Source organism: Thermobia domestica, chromosome 5 (genome assembly GCF_964235325.1).
Source record: "Thermobia domestica chromosome 5, izTheDome1.hap1.1, whole genome shotgun sequence".
Classification (NCBI taxonomy): domain Eukaryota; kingdom Metazoa; phylum Arthropoda; class Insecta; order Zygentoma; family Lepismatidae; genus Thermobia; species Thermobia domestica.
In genome coordinates, this window is record NC_137458.1 from 5294721 (window position 1) to 5318990 (window position 24270).

Genomic DNA, 24270 nt, shown 5'->3' on the forward strand with positions numbered 1-24270 from the left:
TATCATCAACATATCGTTGCCAGCGAAAGCTTGTGCCTTGAATTTTTTCGGCGGCTGCGAGTCTGGATACATTCACTCCATGCTGGAGCGCTTTGACTCTGGAGTGTAATGAGGAACTCAGCTCTCATCGCATGTGATTATCTTTTCAAGGGAACTCTTGCCTTCTCTCTGAAATGCTGCAGATGCTGACACGAGACGTTTTCTCTACACTGCTTCTGATCGAACGTGAGGATTTTGGGGATCCATCTAGCTGTGATTTTCCGGAACGTGCAGGTGTTCATGGATGATCGATTCTGTACTACCCACGCTGATGTTTGTTTTCGGACTTTAATCTCTCACATTGATGCGTCGATTACTCGAATAAGCTAATAATGGTTTCGTTGACTCTAGTAGCTCGACGTGAAGTACGGGCCACGTTAAGAACAGATTCTCTTCTTGCCTTGAATTTGGAACACAGTCGTACAAAGGCTATTCAGTCTACATTTAGCCAATTTCGACATCCCTAAAAATTTAGAAGAATCCATGGCGCCAGGTCCGTAAGTGCTCGATGTGTTTTCCTTGGTTCCTAACAATAGCCCGACAGCGTAATTTCCACTGTAATAGGTTTCTCTGAAGAACTGAGAGGGGAATCTTATTCCATTCCCTTTGCACAGCTTTCCAAAGTACTTCCACAGTTGTCACACGCCATTTTCCCAAAGCCCGGTTCAGCAATCCAAATCCACAATAGTCCATAGGACTTGCATCTGGAGATTTAACAGGTACCCCATTGAAAGGTATCACCTGTATACCACTTGCCTCCTCCATCTCCCTGTAGAATACGAGGGACGATCGTGAGTTTTTTTTAAGGCCCCCACATTCCCCTGCCGTTGCCAATTACTTTTGGACTTATTATAGGGCAGTCGCAACTTTGCCTCGGCCTTTATTTTCTCTCTTTCCTTTATTTTCGTGTTTCTGTCTCTCTTTTCGGCTATTATTCCTCAGCAGGTTGAGGTGAGGCATATTTTTCTAGCATGGCATCTAATACTTTAAACCATGCCCTTTAATGTGCCTTTTTCTTCTTTTTTATTATTTTCATTTATGAGGTATGTGATGAGGCCTTGTCTATGTGAATGCGCACCAGATTGGCGACATTTCCGTACATTGTTGGAATCTCATGCTCGTAGATCGGCCGCATGATCTGCTCCTGAAAATACTGCGAATTTATTTTGCACGCCACCCTACGAATCTTCAGTTTATCTCGGTAACAGTAGCCAGTAACGACCATGAACCCTTTTGGGAAGAATTCTTTACAGACAATGGCCCATCTTCTGAAGTTCTTGGCGCGTTTCTCTCGGTACATAATGGCTCTCGGTTTGCCGCAGTCGGAAAGGTAAATTCATGCTTCATCGAGCGTTACGACGTACATCCACCTTTGCTTTGCCAGATGCCGTTCGTACAGCTTAAGAGCGTTACACTTTCATCCCTTTTGGTGGGCATCCGTGAGAAGATGGCCGCGAGCTTTCATAACTTTTTCCAGCTTGAGTTGATGGTGTAACGTCCGGCTCACAGTCCCCAAAGACACGTCAAGACGATTAGCCATACACCTTTGTGTTGGTAGATTTTCTTGCATTGCCATTTTGCGAAGTTTCCTCTGCATGGTGGAGGTGGCCTTGGCGCATTCCCGCTTCCTAGGCAACTTCGTTGGTGATCCAAGTGGTGGAGCTTCGTTGTACTTTTTAATAACATTTTTTATTCCATTTAAACTGATGTTACAACCATTCTTCTTGCACTGTTTTCTAATGACAGGAACACTAAAGTGGGCGTCATAAAGAGCCGCTACATAGTCTTCCCAAAACCGGCTTAGTTTGGGCGGCATTTTGGTCACAGAGCGAAAACCCACACACTTGGAAAGAAATTTAACACAACACTCACAACAATGGTCCTGTTTTGTGCGTTATTGTCGTCCGTGCGGAAAAACAACTCCGTTCCCAGGAAGCCAGTGCACAACACTGCAGGACGCCACGAGCCAGGTCGGGTGAGTCCATTCTGCCCTGGAGGGGGAAGGAACGAAATCAAAATCAGCGAAACGTAGGCTGAACAACCTCTGTACACATGCGACCAAGTTTTTTTTTTGTTTTTTTTTTCCACATTGCGCACTTAATATTCTGAAGATTTCAGCAGGTTTCACGCCTTCCTTCAGGAGGAACTTGATGATACAGCGCTGCTTCACTGGATCTGCCAGCTCCACACTGTCAGACTTGTTGCTATCGCCCATCTCTCCGCTCTCTGAGACTCAACTGCCCGTTGTCGCAGAAAAGTATCAGGGCTACCCTATTACAGAATGGGACACGGACGCCAAACTGCGCGTAGCAACATATGAAGAAAAAAGAAATAAATTCTGGTTATAAATTGAACGTTCCTCGTATAACATCAGCGCTCTTTGTCGGTATGGTATATCAGCCATCAGCCAGCTTAAATTCCTGTTTCCTGTTCCATTTAATGAGAATATCTGAGGGATTATTTCACTGTGTGCTCGGATGTGTTACACGGGCAAAAGCAATATGACGGAGTATCCTTTGGTTAACATTAGAAATGACGAAGTTACGAGCAAAATCGAATTCTGCAACAGCTATGAGTCCATTAGTGAAACTTCAGTGGTATGCATTGACAAGCGAAGTCGCTTCATTCGTTTGCTTTAGGTAATAATAAGAATTTGGCTACAGGAACTGGTAACTCTACTTGCCTAGATGTACATATAGGCTCATACAATCCCTGAAGGTGAATGCAATGTCTGCATTCGAAATGTCGGATTTCAATAGTTTCACCTGGCTCATAGTCCGAGAACACTTACTAAAATGTCAATAGTTTCACCCGGCTGATAGTCCGAGAACGCTTACTAAAATGTCAATAGTTTCATCTGACTGATACTCCGAGAACACTTACTAAAATGTCAATAGTTTCACCTGGCTGATACTCCGAGAACACTTACTAAAATGTCAATAGTTTCACCCGGCTGATAGTCCGAGAACACTTACTAAAATGTCAATAGTTTCAGCCGGCTGATAGTCCGAGAACACTTACTAAAATGTCAATAGTTTCACCTGACTGATACACCGAGAACACTTACTAAAATGTCAATAGTTTCACCTGACTAATACTCCGAGAACACTTACTAAAATGTCAATAGTTTCACCTGGCTGATACTCCGAGAACACTTACTAAAATACAGCTTTTCTCATTTATACTCTTGACTTACTAGGTAATCTAGCATCACTTACACAAAATGTATTATTAAATACACGAAAAGGCAGAGAAAAAGATTAATTAAAGGATGTTCTACTACTAAAGTTATTACATGCTTCATATGATGAATTAATATCAAGAAACTCTCCACAGGTTTGAAAAGATTCGAATCAATTGAATGTTTCCATTGCACGACCTCAGAGTTAGGATTCAGATATCTACTTAAGATTGAGATGTTTTGTGTGTGTTATATTTTCAAAGTACTCGTATATACAGTATTATAATGAGTAGCTTCTGAATATTTTCAGTATCAAACTCGATGTGAAATTCATATTTACTGTCTTAGTTAAAAAAAAGAAATGCTTGCATGATGCTTGTACAATGTTGAAAAGACTCTACACTTTCATTTAATAACACTTAACTCGGACCAGTTAAGCACCTGTTTAGGAAAAGAAGAGCCGAACAACTTGAAGCTGCTAAAGGTCTTCTAAGACTGGACCACTATGAAAGACAGTACAAAATGGTCACGATGCTTGCTGAAAAAGTGTTCAGCGTAAGTATTTTTTAAACTTGCTTGAACATCTCTCTCTGCTTCCAGATTTTTTTTTTAATGTAAGATGTTATGGTTATACAGTGTTATAAATTAAGAGCTTGCCATACTAAAAATAATACAAAATTTTACCATTTTTCTTTTGCTTGTTTATTCATAAGTGAAAGGAGATAATGAAATGCAACTTACCACAATCGTAGATAATGTTATTCTACAACAGAAAATATGAACCTGAAGAATTTTCATTGTTGCCATTCCATAGAAATTACAGTGTTGCCAGAATAACATTACCCCCAAACTCTAAATTAAGGGAGCGACTAGAGGAACGAACTCAACTGCATTTGGTTACGTATCATGTTGTTTTGGTATCCAGTGAACTACTTTTTATGTAACAGTATTATTTAATTTTAATAACTGTATGTTAATACTATTTTGTTTATTACAAACTAAATACAACTATTATTTAAAAAAGTAGTTCACAGGATTCCAAGACAACATGATACGGAATCAAATGCAGTTGAGTTCATTCCTCTAGTCGCTGTCTTAACTTAGATTTTGGGAAAATTCTTATTCTGGCAACACTGTAATTTTTATGGATGGCACCACTGAAAATTCTTCAGGTTCATTATTTTCTGTTGTGGAATAACATTATCTATGATTGTGGTAAGTTGCATTTCATTATCTCCTTTCACTTATGAATAAACAAGCAGAAGAAAAATAGTAAATTTTGTACTATTTTTTAGTATGTCAGGCTCGTAATTACTGTCAATACTTTGAAGGTGAGTGTGTTGAGTATGTATAAAGAAAAAGGTCTCTGCTTTCATTTGTCCAATTTTCAGTTTTCGTCATTAGAGAGTACAAAAATATACAGAGTAATATATTGTGATGTAAAAGTGGGTCTATATGCAGGGTGTCTACTGGTCATGAAAGTCATGAAAGTCATGAAAAAGTCATATATTTTGCTTAGTGCTCATGAAAGCCATGAAAAAGTCCTTTATTTACCCAACTGGTCATGAAAATCTGAAATCTCAGAGTATATTTTTATACTTCATACTTTTATACCTCATACTGCATGTACTGAAACAGTTGTATCAGGTCAGTAATTGTGAGAATTTCCCCCACCAGTTAGTGCTGGCTAACTGGTACTTTACTGTCTTCCTAGCTGCTTCCCATTTCATCTTCTAGTCTCTGTAATATAGTAACAACTTTTTACTGTCCAACTTTCTGATCTGCTATTTCTTTACTTCTAAGAAATGTAAATTGTGTGTTTTTGGGCCTTTAGACTTATGCAAATAATATTATTCGTTTGAGTTTGCAGATTTTAAATTTGATGATTTATTTTTTTAAAACGAATTTCTTTTATAATTTGTTTTGTCTTTGGGCAGTTCTCTGAGTGCTTAATTTCAGACAAATTTCTGCTAGATGGATAATTATACTCAGAATTAAAACTTCAAATACAGTTGATTCACTGGTAAGAGCAGGCCCGTATTTAGGTAAGTGCTATTCTGTGCTCGAGCACAAGGCGGCAGAATTTTAGATTCTTTCTTTAAGATTCACAATAAGTGATATTTAAGACTAGCAACCCGTATAGTTCCGATGCACAACTGATGGTAGGGGTTTATTATTACTAGTGGTAAATTTTTATCGCCATGGTCATGAAAATTTGAACAAAAAGGTCATGAAAAGTCATGAAAAAGTCATGAATTTACTTTCTGGTATTCCAGTAGACACCCTGATATGAATATAATGGAAAGATTAATCAACGGGAAACTAATATTTTTGCAACACGTTGATAACTCTAACAGATTTAATATCGCGGAGCATTTTCGTTACTACATTGCATGTTTGCATGATCGTAATAGCCTAAGAATTGGGGATATACAGTGAAATTCCAGCATAACAAAACTTTACGGAACCTCCGAAAGTAAACTGTTAACAATGAAATCTTGTTACTTCGAATTTTTCGTTCTGTACTTCCAAAAGTATTTCGCATTTTCCGTTTAAAGAAAACTAATGTGGCTTCGTTTTATTCATCCTGTCGTTATAAAGTTAACGGGCACATTAATATATACACATTAGTTCACGAGAAAAAAGAGAAAGAATGAACAAATAATGAGAGATGTGACGTTGATAAACAAAATGGTAAGGGAGAGATATGAAATCATAGCTTTCATTAGTTAATTTTAAACTTTGCACTCCTTCTTAGCCAGTAGTTTTACTTCTTGCATTGGAAGATGAGCGAAGCGTATTTAATGAAATAACGTTTATTAATTACTTTTAAATTGCTATCTTGCTCTCGCCTCTGGTGTGAGCGGTTCAAGGTTTGATTCCCGGTGGGGACACTCGATCGAAAAGGTGTAAATATTTTTTTTCACAGTAGGCAGTAGGGATGGCCAGAACCGGTTCCTGGCGGAACCGGTTTTCGTCTCTGAAGAGATCTGGTTCTAGAAGATCTGGTTCCGGAACCGGTTTTTCGGATCCAGGTATGGAACCTGTTCCCAAGAGCCGGTTCTGGAACATGGTTTTCCAATCCAGGTATGGAACCGGTTCATAAGATCCGGTTCTGGAACCGGTTCTGAAACATGGTTTTTGGATCCAGGTCTGGAACCGGTTCCGGAACTTTGTGACCATCCCTACACTAAACCTGAGTTGCTGACAGGCTGTGAACAATGTGCTAGATAAAATGGTGGAAGCGACAGGCAGGCGCCGGCTGCTGGTCTCATTTGGCTAAACACCCACTGATGGACCAAAAGTTTTTGTGGGGGCACAAGCGCGTGGCCCCCTTTGCAGTGTTTTGAAGGTGAACTTTGTGCCGGATCCAGGTTTGGAACCGGTTCCTAAGATCCGGTTTTGGAACCGGGTTTTCAGATCCAGATCTGGAACCGGTTCCTAAGGATCCGGTTCTGGAACCGGGTTTTCAAATCCGGGTCTGGTACCGGTTCTGAAAACCGGATCTCCAAGAACCGATTCCGCCGGAACCGAAATTTTGTGGCCATCCCTACTAGCCATCCGCAGAGAGGTTTTCTTCACTCACGCTAGCCAAATACCGGGATAGTACCCTAACAAAGGTTCCAGGCCGCTTCCTTCCTTACTTCCTTCTCAACTTCTCCGGATAGTGTGCTTGCCGAGAGATATCATCCTGAAACGTCACTGGCTTAAGGCTATAGACTTCGGTATTGCCTAGAAATAAGCATATATAAATTGCTATCTTGCTTAATCTATCTCAAACGTACAGTATATGTATGCATATATGCTACAATATTATCTGAATTATAAAATAAGAAGAAAAGTATTTATATTATAAAACAGGATAAATTTCATTACATTTTTAAAAAATGAAGTTAAATACAGACCAAAAAAAGACGAAATTTTCATCCGGATACTAAAAATTCGAAATCCGTTAAAATTAAATGGTGTATCGCACATTAAAAAGGAAAAACAAAACGTAAGAGCCTAAAAGTAGTTTCGCAATTCTGAACATGTCCTTGTACTGCCGTTCGTAACAGCGTCATATTTTATATATAAGGAAAATATTTTTCATTCTAAATAGGAGAGAATTGGACTATTACCAGCACGCATCAGCGCTAACCATATGGGCTTAGATGCTGATCACTTCTGAACAACGAAAATTTTATTTATTGTATAAATGTCAAATCACTGTTCGTATATATTGTAATGTCCCACGTGGTGTTGTATACAAACAACTTTACGCTTATGTTTACAAACACCACCACATGGTTTTGCGAGAGGATTGTACACACCAGATGAATCCACTATCACCTGCAGACTTCTGGCTCCTCCCACGAAGCAGACGACGACAACGGAGCAGCAACGCCACCGCCACCCGAAGACCCCTATAAATTTGATGGCCGACAGCGGACCTGTACCAGTTCTCTGGTGCCTCTCCTACTGTTTGCAACGGAACATTAGGAGTAACCGAACCCCAGGACTCTTGGCTTTTCCTTTCTCCTGGCCTAGCCTGCTACCGGGCTCTGTGGTCATCTAACCAACCTTCTGCTTGCCACGGAGCATTGGGATCCCTAACGCCACTCTGCTTAGCCTGCTTCGGTCAAAGACTACCTATATCTAATTCTGCAAACTTAGGGAAATTATCTGTATAGTATTTTGTAAAAATACTTTTTATAGTTTAACTTTTTATAGTATAAAAACCGGTAGTGGGAGTCGATTCCGGGCGCTCTTTTTATTAACGCTCTACCTACAACCTGTATAAGGGACAGAGTTTTATAGTATTCTTTTTGTTCATTGATAGTAAGACATTCTTTTATTTTGTAATATTAAAAACTGAAGTATTTTCTTAATCTCTCGGAGAAACCAAACAATAAACTAGTAAAAGTGAAATATTTTAATAAAGTGTCGAAAAACATCCTGGTAAAAATAGTGAAAGTTAAAAAAAATATTGCAAACACGGAAGACTTTCACAGGAGAAAATGAACAATCCTATTTTCTCAAATCCGAAATAGAAAATGAAAGTCTGGAAAATAAATATATAGACTCTAGAAATCTTACAAAAATCATCACTTCATACTGCAATCACAACTCAACCTCAACAGTGGCGTTCTACTTAGCGTTAGTTGTGTGCAGACTCAGCTGTCAGTTGACTGTGCCTGATCATGGACTTCAGCCAAGTGTAAGTACCCAACCATGAACTCTGTTTGCTATTGTAATGAAATATGCATATGGCAGTCTTAGCATAAGGACGAGAATATGTAACTCCGTGTAAATCAAAATATTATTTATTATCTTCTCCATACCCTCATTTACTTTAAATGTTATTCATTTTTCTCTTACTGTTTTGGTGACGGTCATATATTATGTATGCATATGCAATAAACCCATGTTTTGTATTATTCTTTTAAGAATCTATTTGTTTCCTTTCAAGCACTATGCTACCTGCCCTATGGCACAACAATGATGTTCTTTAATTATTTCTTATGGCTCCCCCCGAGGAATTTAAATTCTCGTTGTTAAGACTGTCTTGTGTACATTTCATATACTTGTAATGCAAGTCTTTTATTTTCATATTTCATTTTATTGTTATGATATGCCTATAACTCGTAGACAAGCATCTTTCATAACCCTCCCCATGAATTCCACTTCAGACAATACCAATAATACTTCTGGTATAGTTTCCATCATTCCCGACATATATGATCCAAGTACGCGCCCATCCAATTATTTTTAAAGAATTTTCTCAAGATCTCCTTAGTTAATAATTGGTCAGACTCGAAATGTGTGCAAATTTTTGAGAAACCCTTAGCTGGATTCGCTCATTTCTGGTTTTCCACCCAGAATCTTTCATCCCAACCTTGGGCAACTATCCAATCAAAATTCTTACGTCAGTTTGGTCAAGATCAGTTCCCCCGTTCCCGTATTCACCAATACCGTTCACGCGTTCAGCTCCCCAACGAACCTCTCTCTCATTATGTCTTTTCCAAAAAGCATTTAGCAGACCAAGCTTATACCCAGCTAGACTTTCAGGAATTTTTGTTAGAATGTGTTTCTAATATGTTACCTGAATATATTCGTTGGTTCGGGACACGCCCAATTCCTGACTATTCTACCCTCCTAGAGGAAGTAACCTTGCTGGAACGAACCAAAGAACAGTATAGACATATGCATTCAACATGTCTATCAGAAATGATGTCGTAATTAAACTTACGCACAGTTTTACTTCAAATTTTGGAAATCTTTTCAGTAAATTCTTTGGAATTTTAAAATATTTCGTACAAAATTTGAAGAAATTATGTTCAGTAATGGGTTGTTCTTGTAATTCTCCGTATCTTCTGTTACAGCATTACAAACGCTGATCTTTGTTTGTTTATTCGATATAATTAAGATTTAATTATTTTCATTCTTTTTGACATTCGGTTTACAATAATTTGTCGAAAATTTATTATTATTACTATTATTATTATTATTATTATTATTATTATTATTATTATTATTATTATTATTATTATTATTATTATTATTATTATTATTTATAACTAACTAAACTAACTCTATGGCCTATGGAACCCGGAGGTTCAGTGCCGCGTTCACAAAAGCTCTCCACTGACTTCTATCCTTAGCTAATTGGATCCAGTTTCTACTTTGTATTCCTATCTCTGCGAGATCCATCTTAATATTATCCTCCCATCTGCGCCTAGGTCTTCCTAATGGTCGTTTTCCTATGGATCTACCAGTCAAGACTTTGACAGCGTTTCTACTTTCTTCCATTCTAGCTACATGACCTGCCCACCTAAGCCTCCTAGACTTGACGACCCTAACAATGTTGGGTAAACCGTATAAACTATGTAGTTCCTCGTTATGAAGCTTCCGCCATTCCCCATTCTCGTTCCTCTTGGGTCCGAATATTCTTCTCAGGATCCTGTTCTCAAATACTTTCAGTCTATGTTCTTCCCTCAGAGTAAGCGACCATGTTTCGCAACCATACAGAACAACAGGCATGATTATCGTTTTATATATTTTAAGCTTCAAATTCCTCGACAGAATTCGCGACAACAAGAGATTTTGAACCGAATAGTAACACGAATTCCCTGCTTTTAGTCGACATTTAATTTCTTCGTGAATATAATTTTCGTCTGTTAATATTGATCCTAAATATTTGAAACTATCCACTTTATTAAAAGTGTTATTTAATATTTTAACGCATCCATAATTTGCTGTATTCCGGCCCCGACGCACTTCCATGTCTTTAGTTTTCTCTGCATTTACTTCTAAACCCATGTCCCTGCAAGCGTTTAATAATATCTCTGCATTTATTTCTACTGTTCTCCTATCATCCCCTATTAAATTTACATCATCAGCATATGCCATAACCTGGTGAATGCCGTTCAACTCTAGACCCTGGTTGCTATCTTTGATTTTCCTTATGGCGTATTCCAGCACAAAGTTAAATAATAATGGCGACAACGCATCTCCTTGTTTCAGGCCATTTTCGACGTGGAAGCTCGTGGACAAAAATTTTCCTACCCGGACTTTACTTTGGGATTCACTTAAACATATCTTAATTAATCTAATTAGCTTTCTCGATATTCCAAGCTCTGTAAGAACGTTGTATAATGTTTCTCTCCTAACCGAGTCGTAAGCCTTTCTAAAATCAATAAATAGTTGATGTACCGGGGATTATTATTTATTTTTATTATTATTATTATTATTATTATTATTATTATTATTATTATTATTATTATTATTATTATTATTATTATTATTATTATTATTATTATTTGGTTCCACGAAATGTGTGTGGGGAAAAGATACAATTTCTGCACCTCAAAAATTTTATGTCAAAAGAAAAGGAAGTATTTTGATATACTTTAGATAAATAAATGGTTACTAAATCGTAATGGAGTTCCAGAACATTCATTGATTGGTGAGATTGTTCCTTTATTTGGTAATAGTATACATGAGAACGCCGTGATCTGCGTTTCTTCTGTGTTCTATTACACTTCTACATGAAATACCATAAATTTTCTACGTAGTGCAATAGTAAGAAGTATCCATGTGCACAAGACATGCGATATGCGTTAAATTCCCCCCCCCCTACACACATAGTCATAGATAAAGTACAAGGGCACTACACATGCAGATATAAAGTACAGGTACGTTCTTTTTTATTTTCGTATCAGTCGATAAGTAAATCAAAGTCGCTTTGTTACCCCCTTGGTAAGTTCGTAGATACTCAATGAATAATCCCTAAAAGTATGAGCGTCCAGCTCCTTCGGGAAGTGACGCGGCTTTACGTATACTATATCCCTTTATTTTATTGGAGTATGTTTAGTACAAGGGGTCCAGAAGCACGTAAAAAACACAAAATTTACAGGAGAAATGAGTGATGCAAGTACTTAGACGTAACATAACGTAACTAAATCTAACCTAACCTAATATAAATTAACGTAAGCTAACCTGAACTAACCTAAACTAACCTAATATTAGTAGAAATAAGCGAAATTCTATCATTTTTTGGAAAATTATGTGGGACTCCTACACTAATATAACATAAACTAAACTAACCTAACGTAACCTAAACTAGCCTAACCTAACTTAAACTAACCAACCCTACCCTAAACTAACCGAATGTGAACAGAAATTACCAAAATAGTAACATTTATTTAGAGAAAAGATCTGGACCCCTTCTGCTAAACATAGGCCATTTTATTTAATAAGTGTTTGCATCAATTAATATTATTAATATTTGTGTTCGTTCTTTAAAAGGTATTGGATTGAGTATAGCCCGCTCCCCCCAGTTTTTTTTAACGAATCATAGTGATTTTAACGGTTCATACTAGTTCATAATGAATCGGAATCGCATATTATAAAGATTTAAGATGTAAATCTTGTGGTAAGGAGGTTTGAGTATAAGTAGTAGTAGTAGTAGTAGTAGTAGTAGTAGTAGTAGTAGTAGTAGTAGTAGTAGTAGTAGTGGTAGTTAGTAGCACTACCAGTAGTAGTAGTAGTAGTAGTAGTAGGATCGGGTTAGAAGCCCCGAAGGGGTTGGTTGGGTTCTGTTCTCGATATAAGTAGTAGTAGTACTAGTAGTAGTAGGAGTAGTAATAGCACTAGTGACTTCCAGTTCCGGTGACAAAGAACTGGGGGGAGCGGGCTATACACAAGCCAAATTATTTAATATTAGTGTTTGTTCTTTAAGAGTGTTTACACTATGATATGAAAAATATTTATGAAATAACTCAAAATGATCAATGAGATTGACATAGAATCCACAGAACCAATATCCAATTAGATAATCAACAAATGAACACGAAACAAAGTAATAATTCTAATTTAGAAAATATAAGTTAAATTAAAAATTAAATTCAGATCTGGAGAAGAAGCTAACAATTTTCTCGATCACCGCATCCTTTCACAAAATAAATGGGAGGCATTCATTCCTCATCACTTAATCTATACTACCGGTGTTGTACATGGAATCGAAACAGAAGTAGAAATGACTGACCTTTTAAATGACATAAAATGTGATTTTCTGTCACTTCTGCTCGAAGAATGCACCAAAAAAATGGGAAAAACGAAATCCAATCAACTTCTACTGTAATATTAACCTTTGATTCACAACAACTTCCAACAAATATTAAATTGTACTACATTAAACGTACCGTACATATGTATATACCTGCCATACAACAATGCATCATGGGATGCAACAAATTTGGCCATAGAAGACGTAACTGTCGATTAAATAAAATGCTATGTATAAAATGTGGATCACCACATCCATCAGACATATGTACAGTCCGCAGCAAAAAACCTGCAACATGAGCATGTAAGTTGATTGTGAAACGACGAAGTCTTTTGGTCCAAAATAACTGTGCAGTTGAGGACGCCGTGGATTGTCCTGGCGTTATTCGTGCCACTTAGCGTTATGTTGATTCCCTGCACTGTTAGGCGTAGTTTCACAATAAACTTACATGCTCATATTGCAGGTTTTTTTGCTGTGGACTGTACAAATCCACTTCAATGCCTCAATTGTGGAAGGAAGCATTCAGCGGACTACCCACAGTGTCCCGAAAGAATTAGACAAGGAAAAGTAATGGAAATCATGGCTAGGGAAAAAAAATATCATTTAATGAAGCTAACGCCATTCTCAAAAAACTTAGTAGTACAACAAATAATTCATATACTGGTACTGATTCATATAATAATAGTTATAATTCAATCTCTGGGAAAAACTCAGCTTCTGCTCAACATAAATCATATGCGGAAACAGTTAACTACGATAATATGCCACCATTGGTAATACATACACCACCATTAATGATTCCGGCTCCTATTTTGAGTCATGCGATGAAAGACATTCCAAAATCACGGCCGGAAAAAAGACGCAGAGGTCTCTTAGAAATTCATCCATGAAAAAGATCTAATGAATCTAACCCCCAAGAAAAACATCAAAAGTTATAACAAAAATAACTATGCATATTCATCATCATCTTTCGAAATCACTCCCAAAGTCAAGCAATTCTCAATAGAGCCTGAATCGGTACAAAATAATACTAAAACTCAAATCAGAGAAAACTTCAATTCAAAAAGAAAAACCTATTTGTCTCATCCAGGTTCTCAAAACAGAAGTGAATCTTCAAATTCAAATATGAAGGGATCATATAGTATGATGCCTTCAACTTCTGTAAATAACTCAGGTTGGAAACATACACTGCAAAGTCAAGAACAAGATTTAAGGATGACAACCGATTTATCCTCTAATTCGAATCTCAATACGCACAATCAACAAAAATCCCGTGAAGCATTCAGAAAATTTTTTTCTTCATTTGTTATTACATATGCGAGAGGCTGCTCACAAACACAATTTGAAACAGTGTTAAATAATATGTACTCAGCAGCAAAATTATAAAGTATCTTTTATATGGCCAGTTGTACGAAGGAAAGACTTACCATCATAAAATGGAATTCACAAAGCAAATATGGAAAATTACAATATCTAAAAACATTAGTCTCCATTTTCTCGTCAGGTGTCATATTAATACAGGAAACTTGGTGCACTCCAAAAATTCTTTTGAAGCTTAAAGGGTATCAATGCGCAAATCAGATTCGTCATGATGCTCATGGAGGAATCGCCATTTGTGTTAAAAATCTGTTATATGCTCAGACTCATTAAGTGTGTTAATAGCTTTAAATTCTACCCATTGGAATAATTTTACAACCTGGATTCTTTTAAACATTAAATACCTTTATCGAATATTAATGGAAAATAATTACAAAATATATTTCACTTTTATTAAAGCCCACGTCAGTATTGAAACGAATAGCAATATTATAGACGAAGCAGCAAAAACTTAATGTCGTGAAGGAATACCAATGAATATCAAATTATCATCAAGGAGTTACTATAATTACATCAAAAAGCTTCATGAGAAACAGTTAACTATCTGGTATAATAAGCAATAATCACTACATGGAAAATTTTACTGGGCAATCTCTACTTCACTGCAAGACCATATGAAAAAAAAAAAAAAAAAATCATTAAAACCTGGACTCGTCGAGAAATCATAATTTATTACTGACTTATTTTTGGAACTGCGCTGACTCCTATAAAATTATTCCAAACACGGAAAAAAAACTATCACTGCTGGTGCGATAAAGGAATAGGAACAGTTAACCATATTATTTTTGAATGTGAATTGTTTCAATCTCTACGCTCACAGTTATTAACACAATTATACAAATACATTGGTTATGCACCATTTTCATATAAATATATATTGGCAACCAACAACTGGCCACCAATTAAAGCATTAATACATTTTCTCTTTTAACTTCTGGAATAAATATATTAAAAAAGTCACTTATTGAACAATTGCTTTCACCTGGACAGCAAAGTAATATGGATAATCAAGAATATTAAAAAATGGTCTCTTTTTATTCATATTTTTTATAAAGTTGGAAACAGGCAATTATGATAAAGGTTGTACACATAGTGAAGACCGGCTACCAGAAACATTACTAAAGAATGGAAACCATATTACTTTCTTGGAACTTTATACAATCTGTGACTATTTTCACTATCTGAAAATAATTGTTCTCCCTTTTTTGCAATTCTAGCAAATACTGATGGTTACCTGGTGCGCCTATTGAACATTATTAATAGTGCAGAAGACGAGACAAGACAAATCGTAATGGACGATGAATGGGGGCGTGTGTGTGTGAGATTAGCGTGCCTTTTTAAAATTTTATACACATATTTTATAGTTCTTTAACCCTCATTCAGTGAAATACACATATAAATTCATTCCATAGTAGATAACATTCAATTTTACAGTGAACTGTCACAAATCTACATTTAATCTACAAAAATAAGTTTTATCGATAAACGATTGAAGATCAGACATCACTATAACTAAGGGTGTTCATTTATTATATAGCCAAGATCCACTGGTGAAATCCTCACATCTAAACAATTAAAAAAGTCCATAAGAACATAGGGCGAAAAACGCGTTGTTTCAAAGTTACGAGATGCCAAAATCGAGAAAATTGTAAGTTTAAGGCTGCCTAGCTCGAAAACTATGAGATATCAACGGCGATTAAAGAAATATTACAGAAACTAGTACGATGTCTATCTAAATAACCATGTTTCAGAGTTGGGACGTATCGGCGCAACGGATTTTATAGAGGGAGCTGCGGTATAGGTTCCGCTCTTCCATCTCTGTCTCTAAAATCATGTGTACCGGTACAACCCAACTCTGAAACGCATGTATTTAGATAGTGTTTCTCTAATCGTTCTTTAACCGCCCTTGATATCTCTCATAGTTTTCGAGCTAGGCAGCCTTAAATTTACAATTTTCTCGATTTCGGCATATCGTAACTCTGAAACAACGCGTTTTTCGCCCTATGTGCATATGGACTTTTTTAAGGGTCTTCACTACAGCGAAATTAAGCTACCGCTAATTTTAGAGATTTTTTGTGATATCTCCAAAACAAATAAAAATATTCGAAAAACAGAAACGTAGTGAACTAGACAATACGATTTTGCATGTGATACCGTTATCACAATTCATCTATCTGCTTTCGATTTGCAACTGTAGATAGATTTAGCATTTTCTGCGGGTTCTGTAAATAGCGGCATACCAAAAGCAGATAGGTAAATTATGGCAGAGGTATTACATGCAAACTCATATTATCTAGTTCACTACGTTTCTGCTTTTCGAATATTTCTATTTGTTTTGAAGATATCACACAAAAACTCTAAAATTAGCGGTAGTTTAATTTCGCTGTAGTGTAGACCCTTAATTGTTTAGATGTGAGGATTTCCCCAGTAGATCTTGGTTACATAATAAATGAACACCCTGTATATGCGTAATTTATAATTGATATACTAATCAATTTGAATTTCTTTTATTCGAAAATTTACTACAATTACAGGCAATTCGATGTTTTGTTCGTGTCAAATACATTATAAAAACAATTTTCAAGAGGAGAACTTTTCATACAAATGGCGGCGGTTACCACAGTAAATACTTCAGCAAGATACAAAATATGCAATTTTAACCATAGCTTATAGCAACTCTGAAATGAAGAACAATCAATAATAATAGTATTTCACTACTGTCGTCATGAACATATTTTAATTTCCATAATATGTCAAACAATTTAAGCATGTATCGTCTTACATGTATATGTAATCTGCATTTGTAGTACATGGGGACGTGTTGTCTGGTGCATCTATTGTATAACACCGTTGATGGTGAATATATGAAAACGAAATAAATTGTAATCTTTTTGAACAATAATTATTAATTTTAGAAGCATAGAATATGTTTGAAGCAGAATATTAATTGGTTAATTTATTGAAACAAAACTGCTGATGCAGAAACTAATTACTGAATTAACATTATTTTTCCATTATAAAGGAAAAGACGGTGATTTGGAAAGTAAGATTTTGATATTTACAGTCAGAAGTCCTTTTATTTAGTGTTAATTGAATTACTGCTTATGAAATATGGTAGCTAAAACTATGGAGTGCTAATTTAATGGACTCACTCCGGGTTCTCACACAGTTCTCTCACATACAACACTCAGACTTCAAATTGTTCAGCGTTCTTTGTACTTCAGACTGGCGTATTAGTTTACCGACAAATACTGACGTTTTGACTCTGAATAATATCAATTTAACCCGGGAACGGTCGAGAGTTGATTTGTGACGCGAGCGGTCGACAGGTGAGTGTGGCGCTCACTTACAATGTAATCGTTTCTATAGCTGCTTATTACTTTATATGGAATTTATTTTAAGCACATTTCTAAATGTTGACATTTTGTGATTTATTATTATTATTATTATTACTAATAAAATAAAATCGCAAATAAAATTATAATGCGTTTACATAAAACCGTTTCTTATTATAAATTATATCATTATCAAAGTTTTTTGTGAAATCAATTTCTGTTGTTCCATAAACAATACAATTAGTTTATTATCATTATCGCATAAAATTATATTTTTATTATCATAATCACATAAGAATTACATTTTCTAAAAAAAAAATATTTACATAATTAGAGCGAGTTTTCAGTATATGCTCTTCATCTGCTCATACTATTCATATTTTGAGTTGGAAATTTCTAATGAAATTAAAGATCTTCTACTTATGTCTCTTGATACAAACAGTAGGTATTTCAATAAGACGCTCTTCTACTCCATATCTCATTACTGTCTTGATGTCACCCATTACACTTCCAGTAGATGCTGATCGTGTACTTCCCACAGATTGACACTTCACAGGGAGAATATCGTACCTTTTTTTTTTTCTTTTTTTTCTTTCTTTTTTTTTTTTTTTTTTCTTACCATAGCTGAATCTGCTCCTTGTTGTTGTCCATGATCTCGGAAAAATCGCTCAAGCCGTCGGTCGACAGGTGAGCGCGGCGCTCACAAATTACGCATAATCACATTTATAAGGCCAGTGCTACTCCAACAGAAGAGAATGAAAAGGTTACACTTGACTCTCATACACAAGACACATCAAGAGATAGCTAGACGGAGCCTCAAGTCTGTGACCCCACTAGGGCGGCTTTGAAATGAAAACATAAACCAGGGTGAGCGCTGCGCTCACCTGTCGACCGTTCCCGGGTTAATTAAGGTTTACATTTCTGTAATTTCATCTTGTTTTTATGCTGTTTCTTATATATTTTATTTTACATTGTTTCAGCGTAAAATGAACTTCGATCTGTATCTGAAACATTGGCAGATAAATAAATAAAAGTAAAAACTGTATTTTTTTTCTGTAGGTGATACATAATAGCCGAGTCACCCTAGAAGGATCAGGTTATATGCCAGGAAGCCGCTTTCCGAGGAACGAAGATGTGCGGGATGGTAGGTATTGTACAGGCTGTGAAAGTCTGTAATAAATAGCGGTATTATTTACTGACCACAAATCTTGTATTATAATTCAAGTATACGTCCAGTTATTATCTGGTTCAGCCTAATGGTTCTGTGGCCTATGTTTAGCAGAAGGGGTCCAGCTCTTTTCTCTAAAAAATGTTACAATTTTGGTAATTTCTGTTCACATTCGGTTAGTTTAAGGTAGGTTAGGTTAGGTTAGTTTAGTTTAGATTAGTTTATGTTATGTTATATTACTGTAGGGGTCCCGCATAAATTTCCAAAAAAATAGTATAATTTCGCTTATTTCTACTAATATTAGGTTAGTTTAAGTTAGTTCAGGTTAGTTTATACTAGTTTAAGTTAGATTTGGTTACGTTATGTTACGTCTAAGTACTTGCATCATTCATTTCTCCTGTAAATTTTGTGTTTTTTACGTGCTTTTGGACCCTTTGTACTAAACATACTCTGGTTCTGTTCCATTTTGTTCGAATGGAGGGATGTTCCCTGATGTGTGGCTGATTTTTCTGTTATCATTAATGTGAACGAATACAATTTCAGATAGTCGTCAAAAGCTGACCGGACACCACTAGCTTAATGACAGCAAGCCCCAAGGCTATCTAAAATTGATTTCGGACTGTGTGGTTACCCTGTAATGCACGTTTGCACAAGAAGTCAACCAGATTTTAAGAATGGTCGGGAAGAAGTTTTTCTCTTAACAAAATTAACATATTATGCTGTAGATTTTCGGTAAAACCTTGATCCGAGAATCTGTCCCAAAGTACATTAGTTATATAATTGTTCAAGCATAGAATAGAGATGATAATAATGTTACTTTTGAAACTACTGTAAGTGTGTATGAAGGAAACAACTTTTTTTTTTTTTTTTTTTTTTTTTCACACCAGATCCTCTGTAGATGCGAATTAAATGACACACAAAGAATGAAAAAGTGAATGACTGGGACCCGGGATCTTCGGCATATCGTAGTGGTTAACATATCGCTACAAAATGTCGAAGATCCCGGGTTCGAGTCCCGGTTCAATAATTCACTTTTTCACTCTTTATGAATTGTGCTTTATATTATGACTATTTTTACGAAAATCGGTCGGATCGTTTTACACTTTGGTATGTCAAGGGACGCATCTATAAATTGGTGTGAACTTTGATTGTTCTGTATTTACCCCATATTTCTGTCAGTCTAAGTCTTTGTCATTCATAAAACAAAACAACGTGGCTTTTTCAACCATCACAGTTTCATACGAAGGGTAAACGTAACCAGACATCGAACATTCTTAACGAATTTGCTTCGCAGATTTGCCCTGTAAAGTAAAAGTTTTATTGCGCGACAAGCCTTCGTTTTGTCCATGATGACTGCTGACACTTGTCCAAGTTTCTCGTGCTTTGCCTTTCGCACAGCATCCCACGTACCCCATGTGTACACTGGGAATTCAAACCAAAAATGTAGAAAATACTTTGTATCCCTACCTGTCTTCACGATTTCTAACCAAAGTACGGAACTTTACGAGTGACCTTGGCATGAAGTGCGCCTTTGGCGTAGGAGACCCGGGTTCGATTCTCGGTGGGAGCTCATGTGGTTTGGATTCCACGTTAACCAGTAGGTCTGCGTCTCATATAATACTACAACATTTAATATTTTGATTCGTCGTAAGAAGTGGTTCTTTTCTTATTTTTTTTTAACATATATACCTGTAGTTGTTGGAAACACATTCCTGTTGTCCTTTTTTTTAGGGAATAGTGATAAATTAGATAAATTATCTGGTAATATTTACTACGATTTAACTCATACAACAAATTATTCATGCGTTGTCATAATATTAGTATATTATTTTTAAAAGTAGAAAATAATTCCTGTTTGAAGCATATGTATATGCTATATAACATGTAACACAAATTACCTCATGAAACTGACTAACAGAAACCTCAACTTTAAAACACACGACTTATATATTAACTATGATTATGCACACATTCCATTTAAAGATTTAACAGCATTTGACTCGTACGAGATAAGTCTATTTTTTTTTTTTTTTAATTAATTAAATTTTGCCTGTAGTGTTTACTGTCAATTGCGTCGACATATGTCTGTACTTCGAGCGTATTGCTAATAGTGTCAATACAAATTTAAGTTGTCGAAAATATTAGTAAGTTTCGTACTTACATTTTTCTATCAAGTTGTGCAGATGGCTAAATGACATCCTTGTAAGATTGTAAAGAGTACACAACCATCACCGGTATTAGAGTGCCTTTGTAGTGAATTATGCATACTTATATTATGTCGAAAGAATTCAATGGACTGGATAGTAACTTTAATTTTTGTGTGTATTTCAGCTTTGTCCAACATCCTTGAAAATACTGCGTTGTTTGGGGACATTTTGTTAAGACTGCCTGATATAACCCACGAAATTCTCCATTCACACCACGAGTGGGAAGTGATGTTCGGATGGAGCCTTGGATTTTGTAATGAAACAGGGCTCTTGGATACTCAGACGACCACCTTGATCAATTTGGTAAGAAGTCAACAAGATTAGTACAGTCTCAGTTCTTGTACTACTATTACTACTACTACTAGGATATTTTTACTACGAGGGTCAGTCAGAAAGTTAGTTGCACTGCTTAAGAAAATAAAACAGGATAGAAATTTTACAGGAACTTCATTTGTATCGTAAAGTTCCATTCCCAATCTACTTTTCAACGTAATAACCTCCGTTGATTAAACATTTGTCGAGGCATGGTACAGTCCGCAGCAAAAAAACCTGCAACATGAGCATGTAAGTTCATTGTGAAACTACGCCTAACAGCCCAGGGAAAAAACATAACGTCTAAGTGGCACGAATCATGCCAGGATAAACTTCGGCGTCCTCACCTTCACACTTGTTTTGGAGCAAAAGACTTCGTCGTTTCAAAACTTATATGCTCATGTTGCAGGTTTTTTGCTGCGGACTGTATAAGTTTTTCTATGTCTTCTGCAAAGAAATCCCGTCCCAATGCCCGATAATCTTTCTTGGGCTGCAGCTTTCATCTCGCTATCCGAGTGGTATCGTTGCTTTGAAAGTTCCTGTTTAATGGGACCAAACACATGGAAGTCACACAGTGAAAAGTCTGGGCTATAAGGAGGGTGACGGTCTTCCCTTGCGCTCAGCATCGTCAATATTTGTACGTCCGTTATCAAACATGTTGCACCACTTCGGGATAGCTTGACGTGACATTGCATTTTTCACCATACACTTGATGCAACTGCCGATAAATTTCAATGCAGTTACACCTTTTCGCCTACAAAAAACGAATCACTGCACACATTTCCAATTTGGACGCCACTTACAGCCGTCGAGACATGTTTACGACTGATTATCAGAACATCTCCACTTGCCTCGTGAAAGCCACTACGTCACACGATACACCTACATGTCTGCAGTGTTGTCACACAGTTTCATTAAAATAGTCTTTGACCGAAAATATTTACGAAGAATTGTATGTAACTTTCTGACTGACCCACGTATTTAGAAATTTCAAGTGTGGAAAGATAAATTACTGGATGAATCATGCCTTTACCCTTTTATTAACTTATAGTTATTGAATAAATGCAAGTAACTGATGCAAATTATAAGTTAAACAGTAGCTAGAACAGTAATTTTGTCACGACAAATGTTGGAAATGTTCTTCACTTGCTTGTAAAACGGCCCCGCGTAGCGTAGTCGCAAACGCTCTCGCATTTGGTGTGAGCGGTCCCGGGTTCGATTTCCGGTGGGGCCACTCGGTCGATAAAGTGTAAAAAGCTTTTCAGGCCAGCCATCTTGAATGAGGTTTTCCTGGGTTTTCCTCATTCACACTAGGCAAATGCCGGGGTGGTTCCTAACATACAGATCCCAGTCTGCTTTCTTCCTTCCCTAAGCCCAGAAATCTAAATCCTAAATCCTTGCTTGTAAAACGCAACGTGTAACGCCTATAATACCATTGTACAATGCGTTGAAGTTTGTGAACAATAATATGTACTTAATTCCTGATGATTTCACACAGTTCAGAATTCTTCTACATTTCCTGCATCTCGTATCCTTCAACAAGTCCTGATGATTTCGCGCAGTTCATCAAGTTTTCGTGGACATTTCTTGTATTTCCTACCCTCAACTAGTCTGGTGATCTCGCACAGTTCAAGTTTTTTTCGACATTTCTTGTATTTCCTGTCCTTAACTATTCTGATGATTTCGCACAGTTCGTCAAGTTTTTTTCGACATTTCTTGTATCTCCTAATTCTTCAACTATTCTGATGATTTCGCACAGTTCATCAAGTTTTCTTGGACAATTCCTGTATCTCTTTTCCTTCTGCTAGTCCCAGGGATAGTTTCAAGAAGATAGCGTTATGTATCACATCCAACACCTCCATGCAACTTATAAGTAGATTCTTTGATGACCACATAATTTCAACTAATCTATGGCCATCCAGATCAACTGACCTAACCTTTCCAACATTTAATGTGATAAAATGATTTTCTCACATTTACTGTATAAGTAAATCACAACTAGTTAAGTATTGAGGGTGTTGTATTGTAATTTGTTTAAAAGTTATAAGTTAATTTGATGATATATTATCATATGGATCAGCCTGTAATATACGAAAAGTGATCGGAAAGTAAGGTTACAAAGCTTACAATGAAACGTGTATATATTATTTCATACAACCAATACAGCCAAAAGATAGTACATACATTAGGTTATACTTCAATATAGTCTTCATATCGGTTGAGGCACTTCTCGCATCGTGGGATGAATTTGAAGAATCCCTCCTGGTAAAAATTCTGTCCTTGCGTGTTCAGCCACGTTGTCACGAAGTGTTTCACCTCCTCGTCTTAAGTGAAGCGACGGCCTTCTAGCTGCTCCTTCAAGTGCAGGAATAGGTGAAAGTCGCTTGAATCTTCATGTTGTCCTGAGCGAGCCCTCCACGCGAGCTGTGTTCAGATCTGTTGATGTCGTGCTGGGTCGGCCACTGCGCCCCTCGTCGGTGACGTTTTTCTCTACTAGCCGCAAACTTTCAATACCACTCTGCAACATGCTGAAACACTCTAAACACTCTAAACATTACAGTCTGCGTAAACCTGTACCAGCTGCCGGTGAATTTTAGCCACAGTTACAGGTTTCGCCCACAGAAATCGAATAACTAAGCGGACTTCTTCGCGAGACCAGTTTTTCAAACGAGTCGCCATTTTGTGTTTACCTACAACTAGCGCCGTAGGTGGCAGATGAATGAAGCTCTGCACAGTTGCCAACTCCATGCGTTATAATTACCACACACTCCTCATTCCTCTATAACAGACAAAATTCCAGAAATATCGGCCTTGTAACCTTAGTTTCTGAAATAGAATAGTTTCTGAATAGAAAAAAAAATACAATAAAATACCAGTATAACGAAATATTATGGACTTCCGAAATTAATAGTGAAATTTTGTAATAGTGAAATATGTCAATTCTTAAGAACTCACTGATTGCTATATCCACTTCCTGTTGTTATATTTATACTACATCAATATGAACGTATAGACAAAAGAGCGTAGTGTTTATTAGCTAAGAAGAAAACTACATTGTATATAGGAAGTAATATAATGTACAGTTATTGCAAGAAGTGTTT

General features: G+C 36.5%; 1 protein-coding gene across 1 annotated transcript in view; it reads left to right on the forward strand.

Annotated features, from left to right (window-relative positions):
- LOC145685698 (congested-like trachea protein) overlaps positions 1–24270 on the forward strand; it is a 61498-nt gene that overhangs the window by 34218 nt on the left and 3010 nt on the right. The window contains exons 2-4 of the mRNA XM_081758140.1: positions 3654–3775; positions 18542–18626; positions 20982–21160. Coding sequence (XP_081614266.1) covers positions 3654–3775; positions 18542–18626; positions 20982–21160 — 386 coding nt within the window. The remainder of the gene's footprint in view (positions 1–3653; positions 3776–18541; positions 18627–20981; positions 21161–24270) is intronic.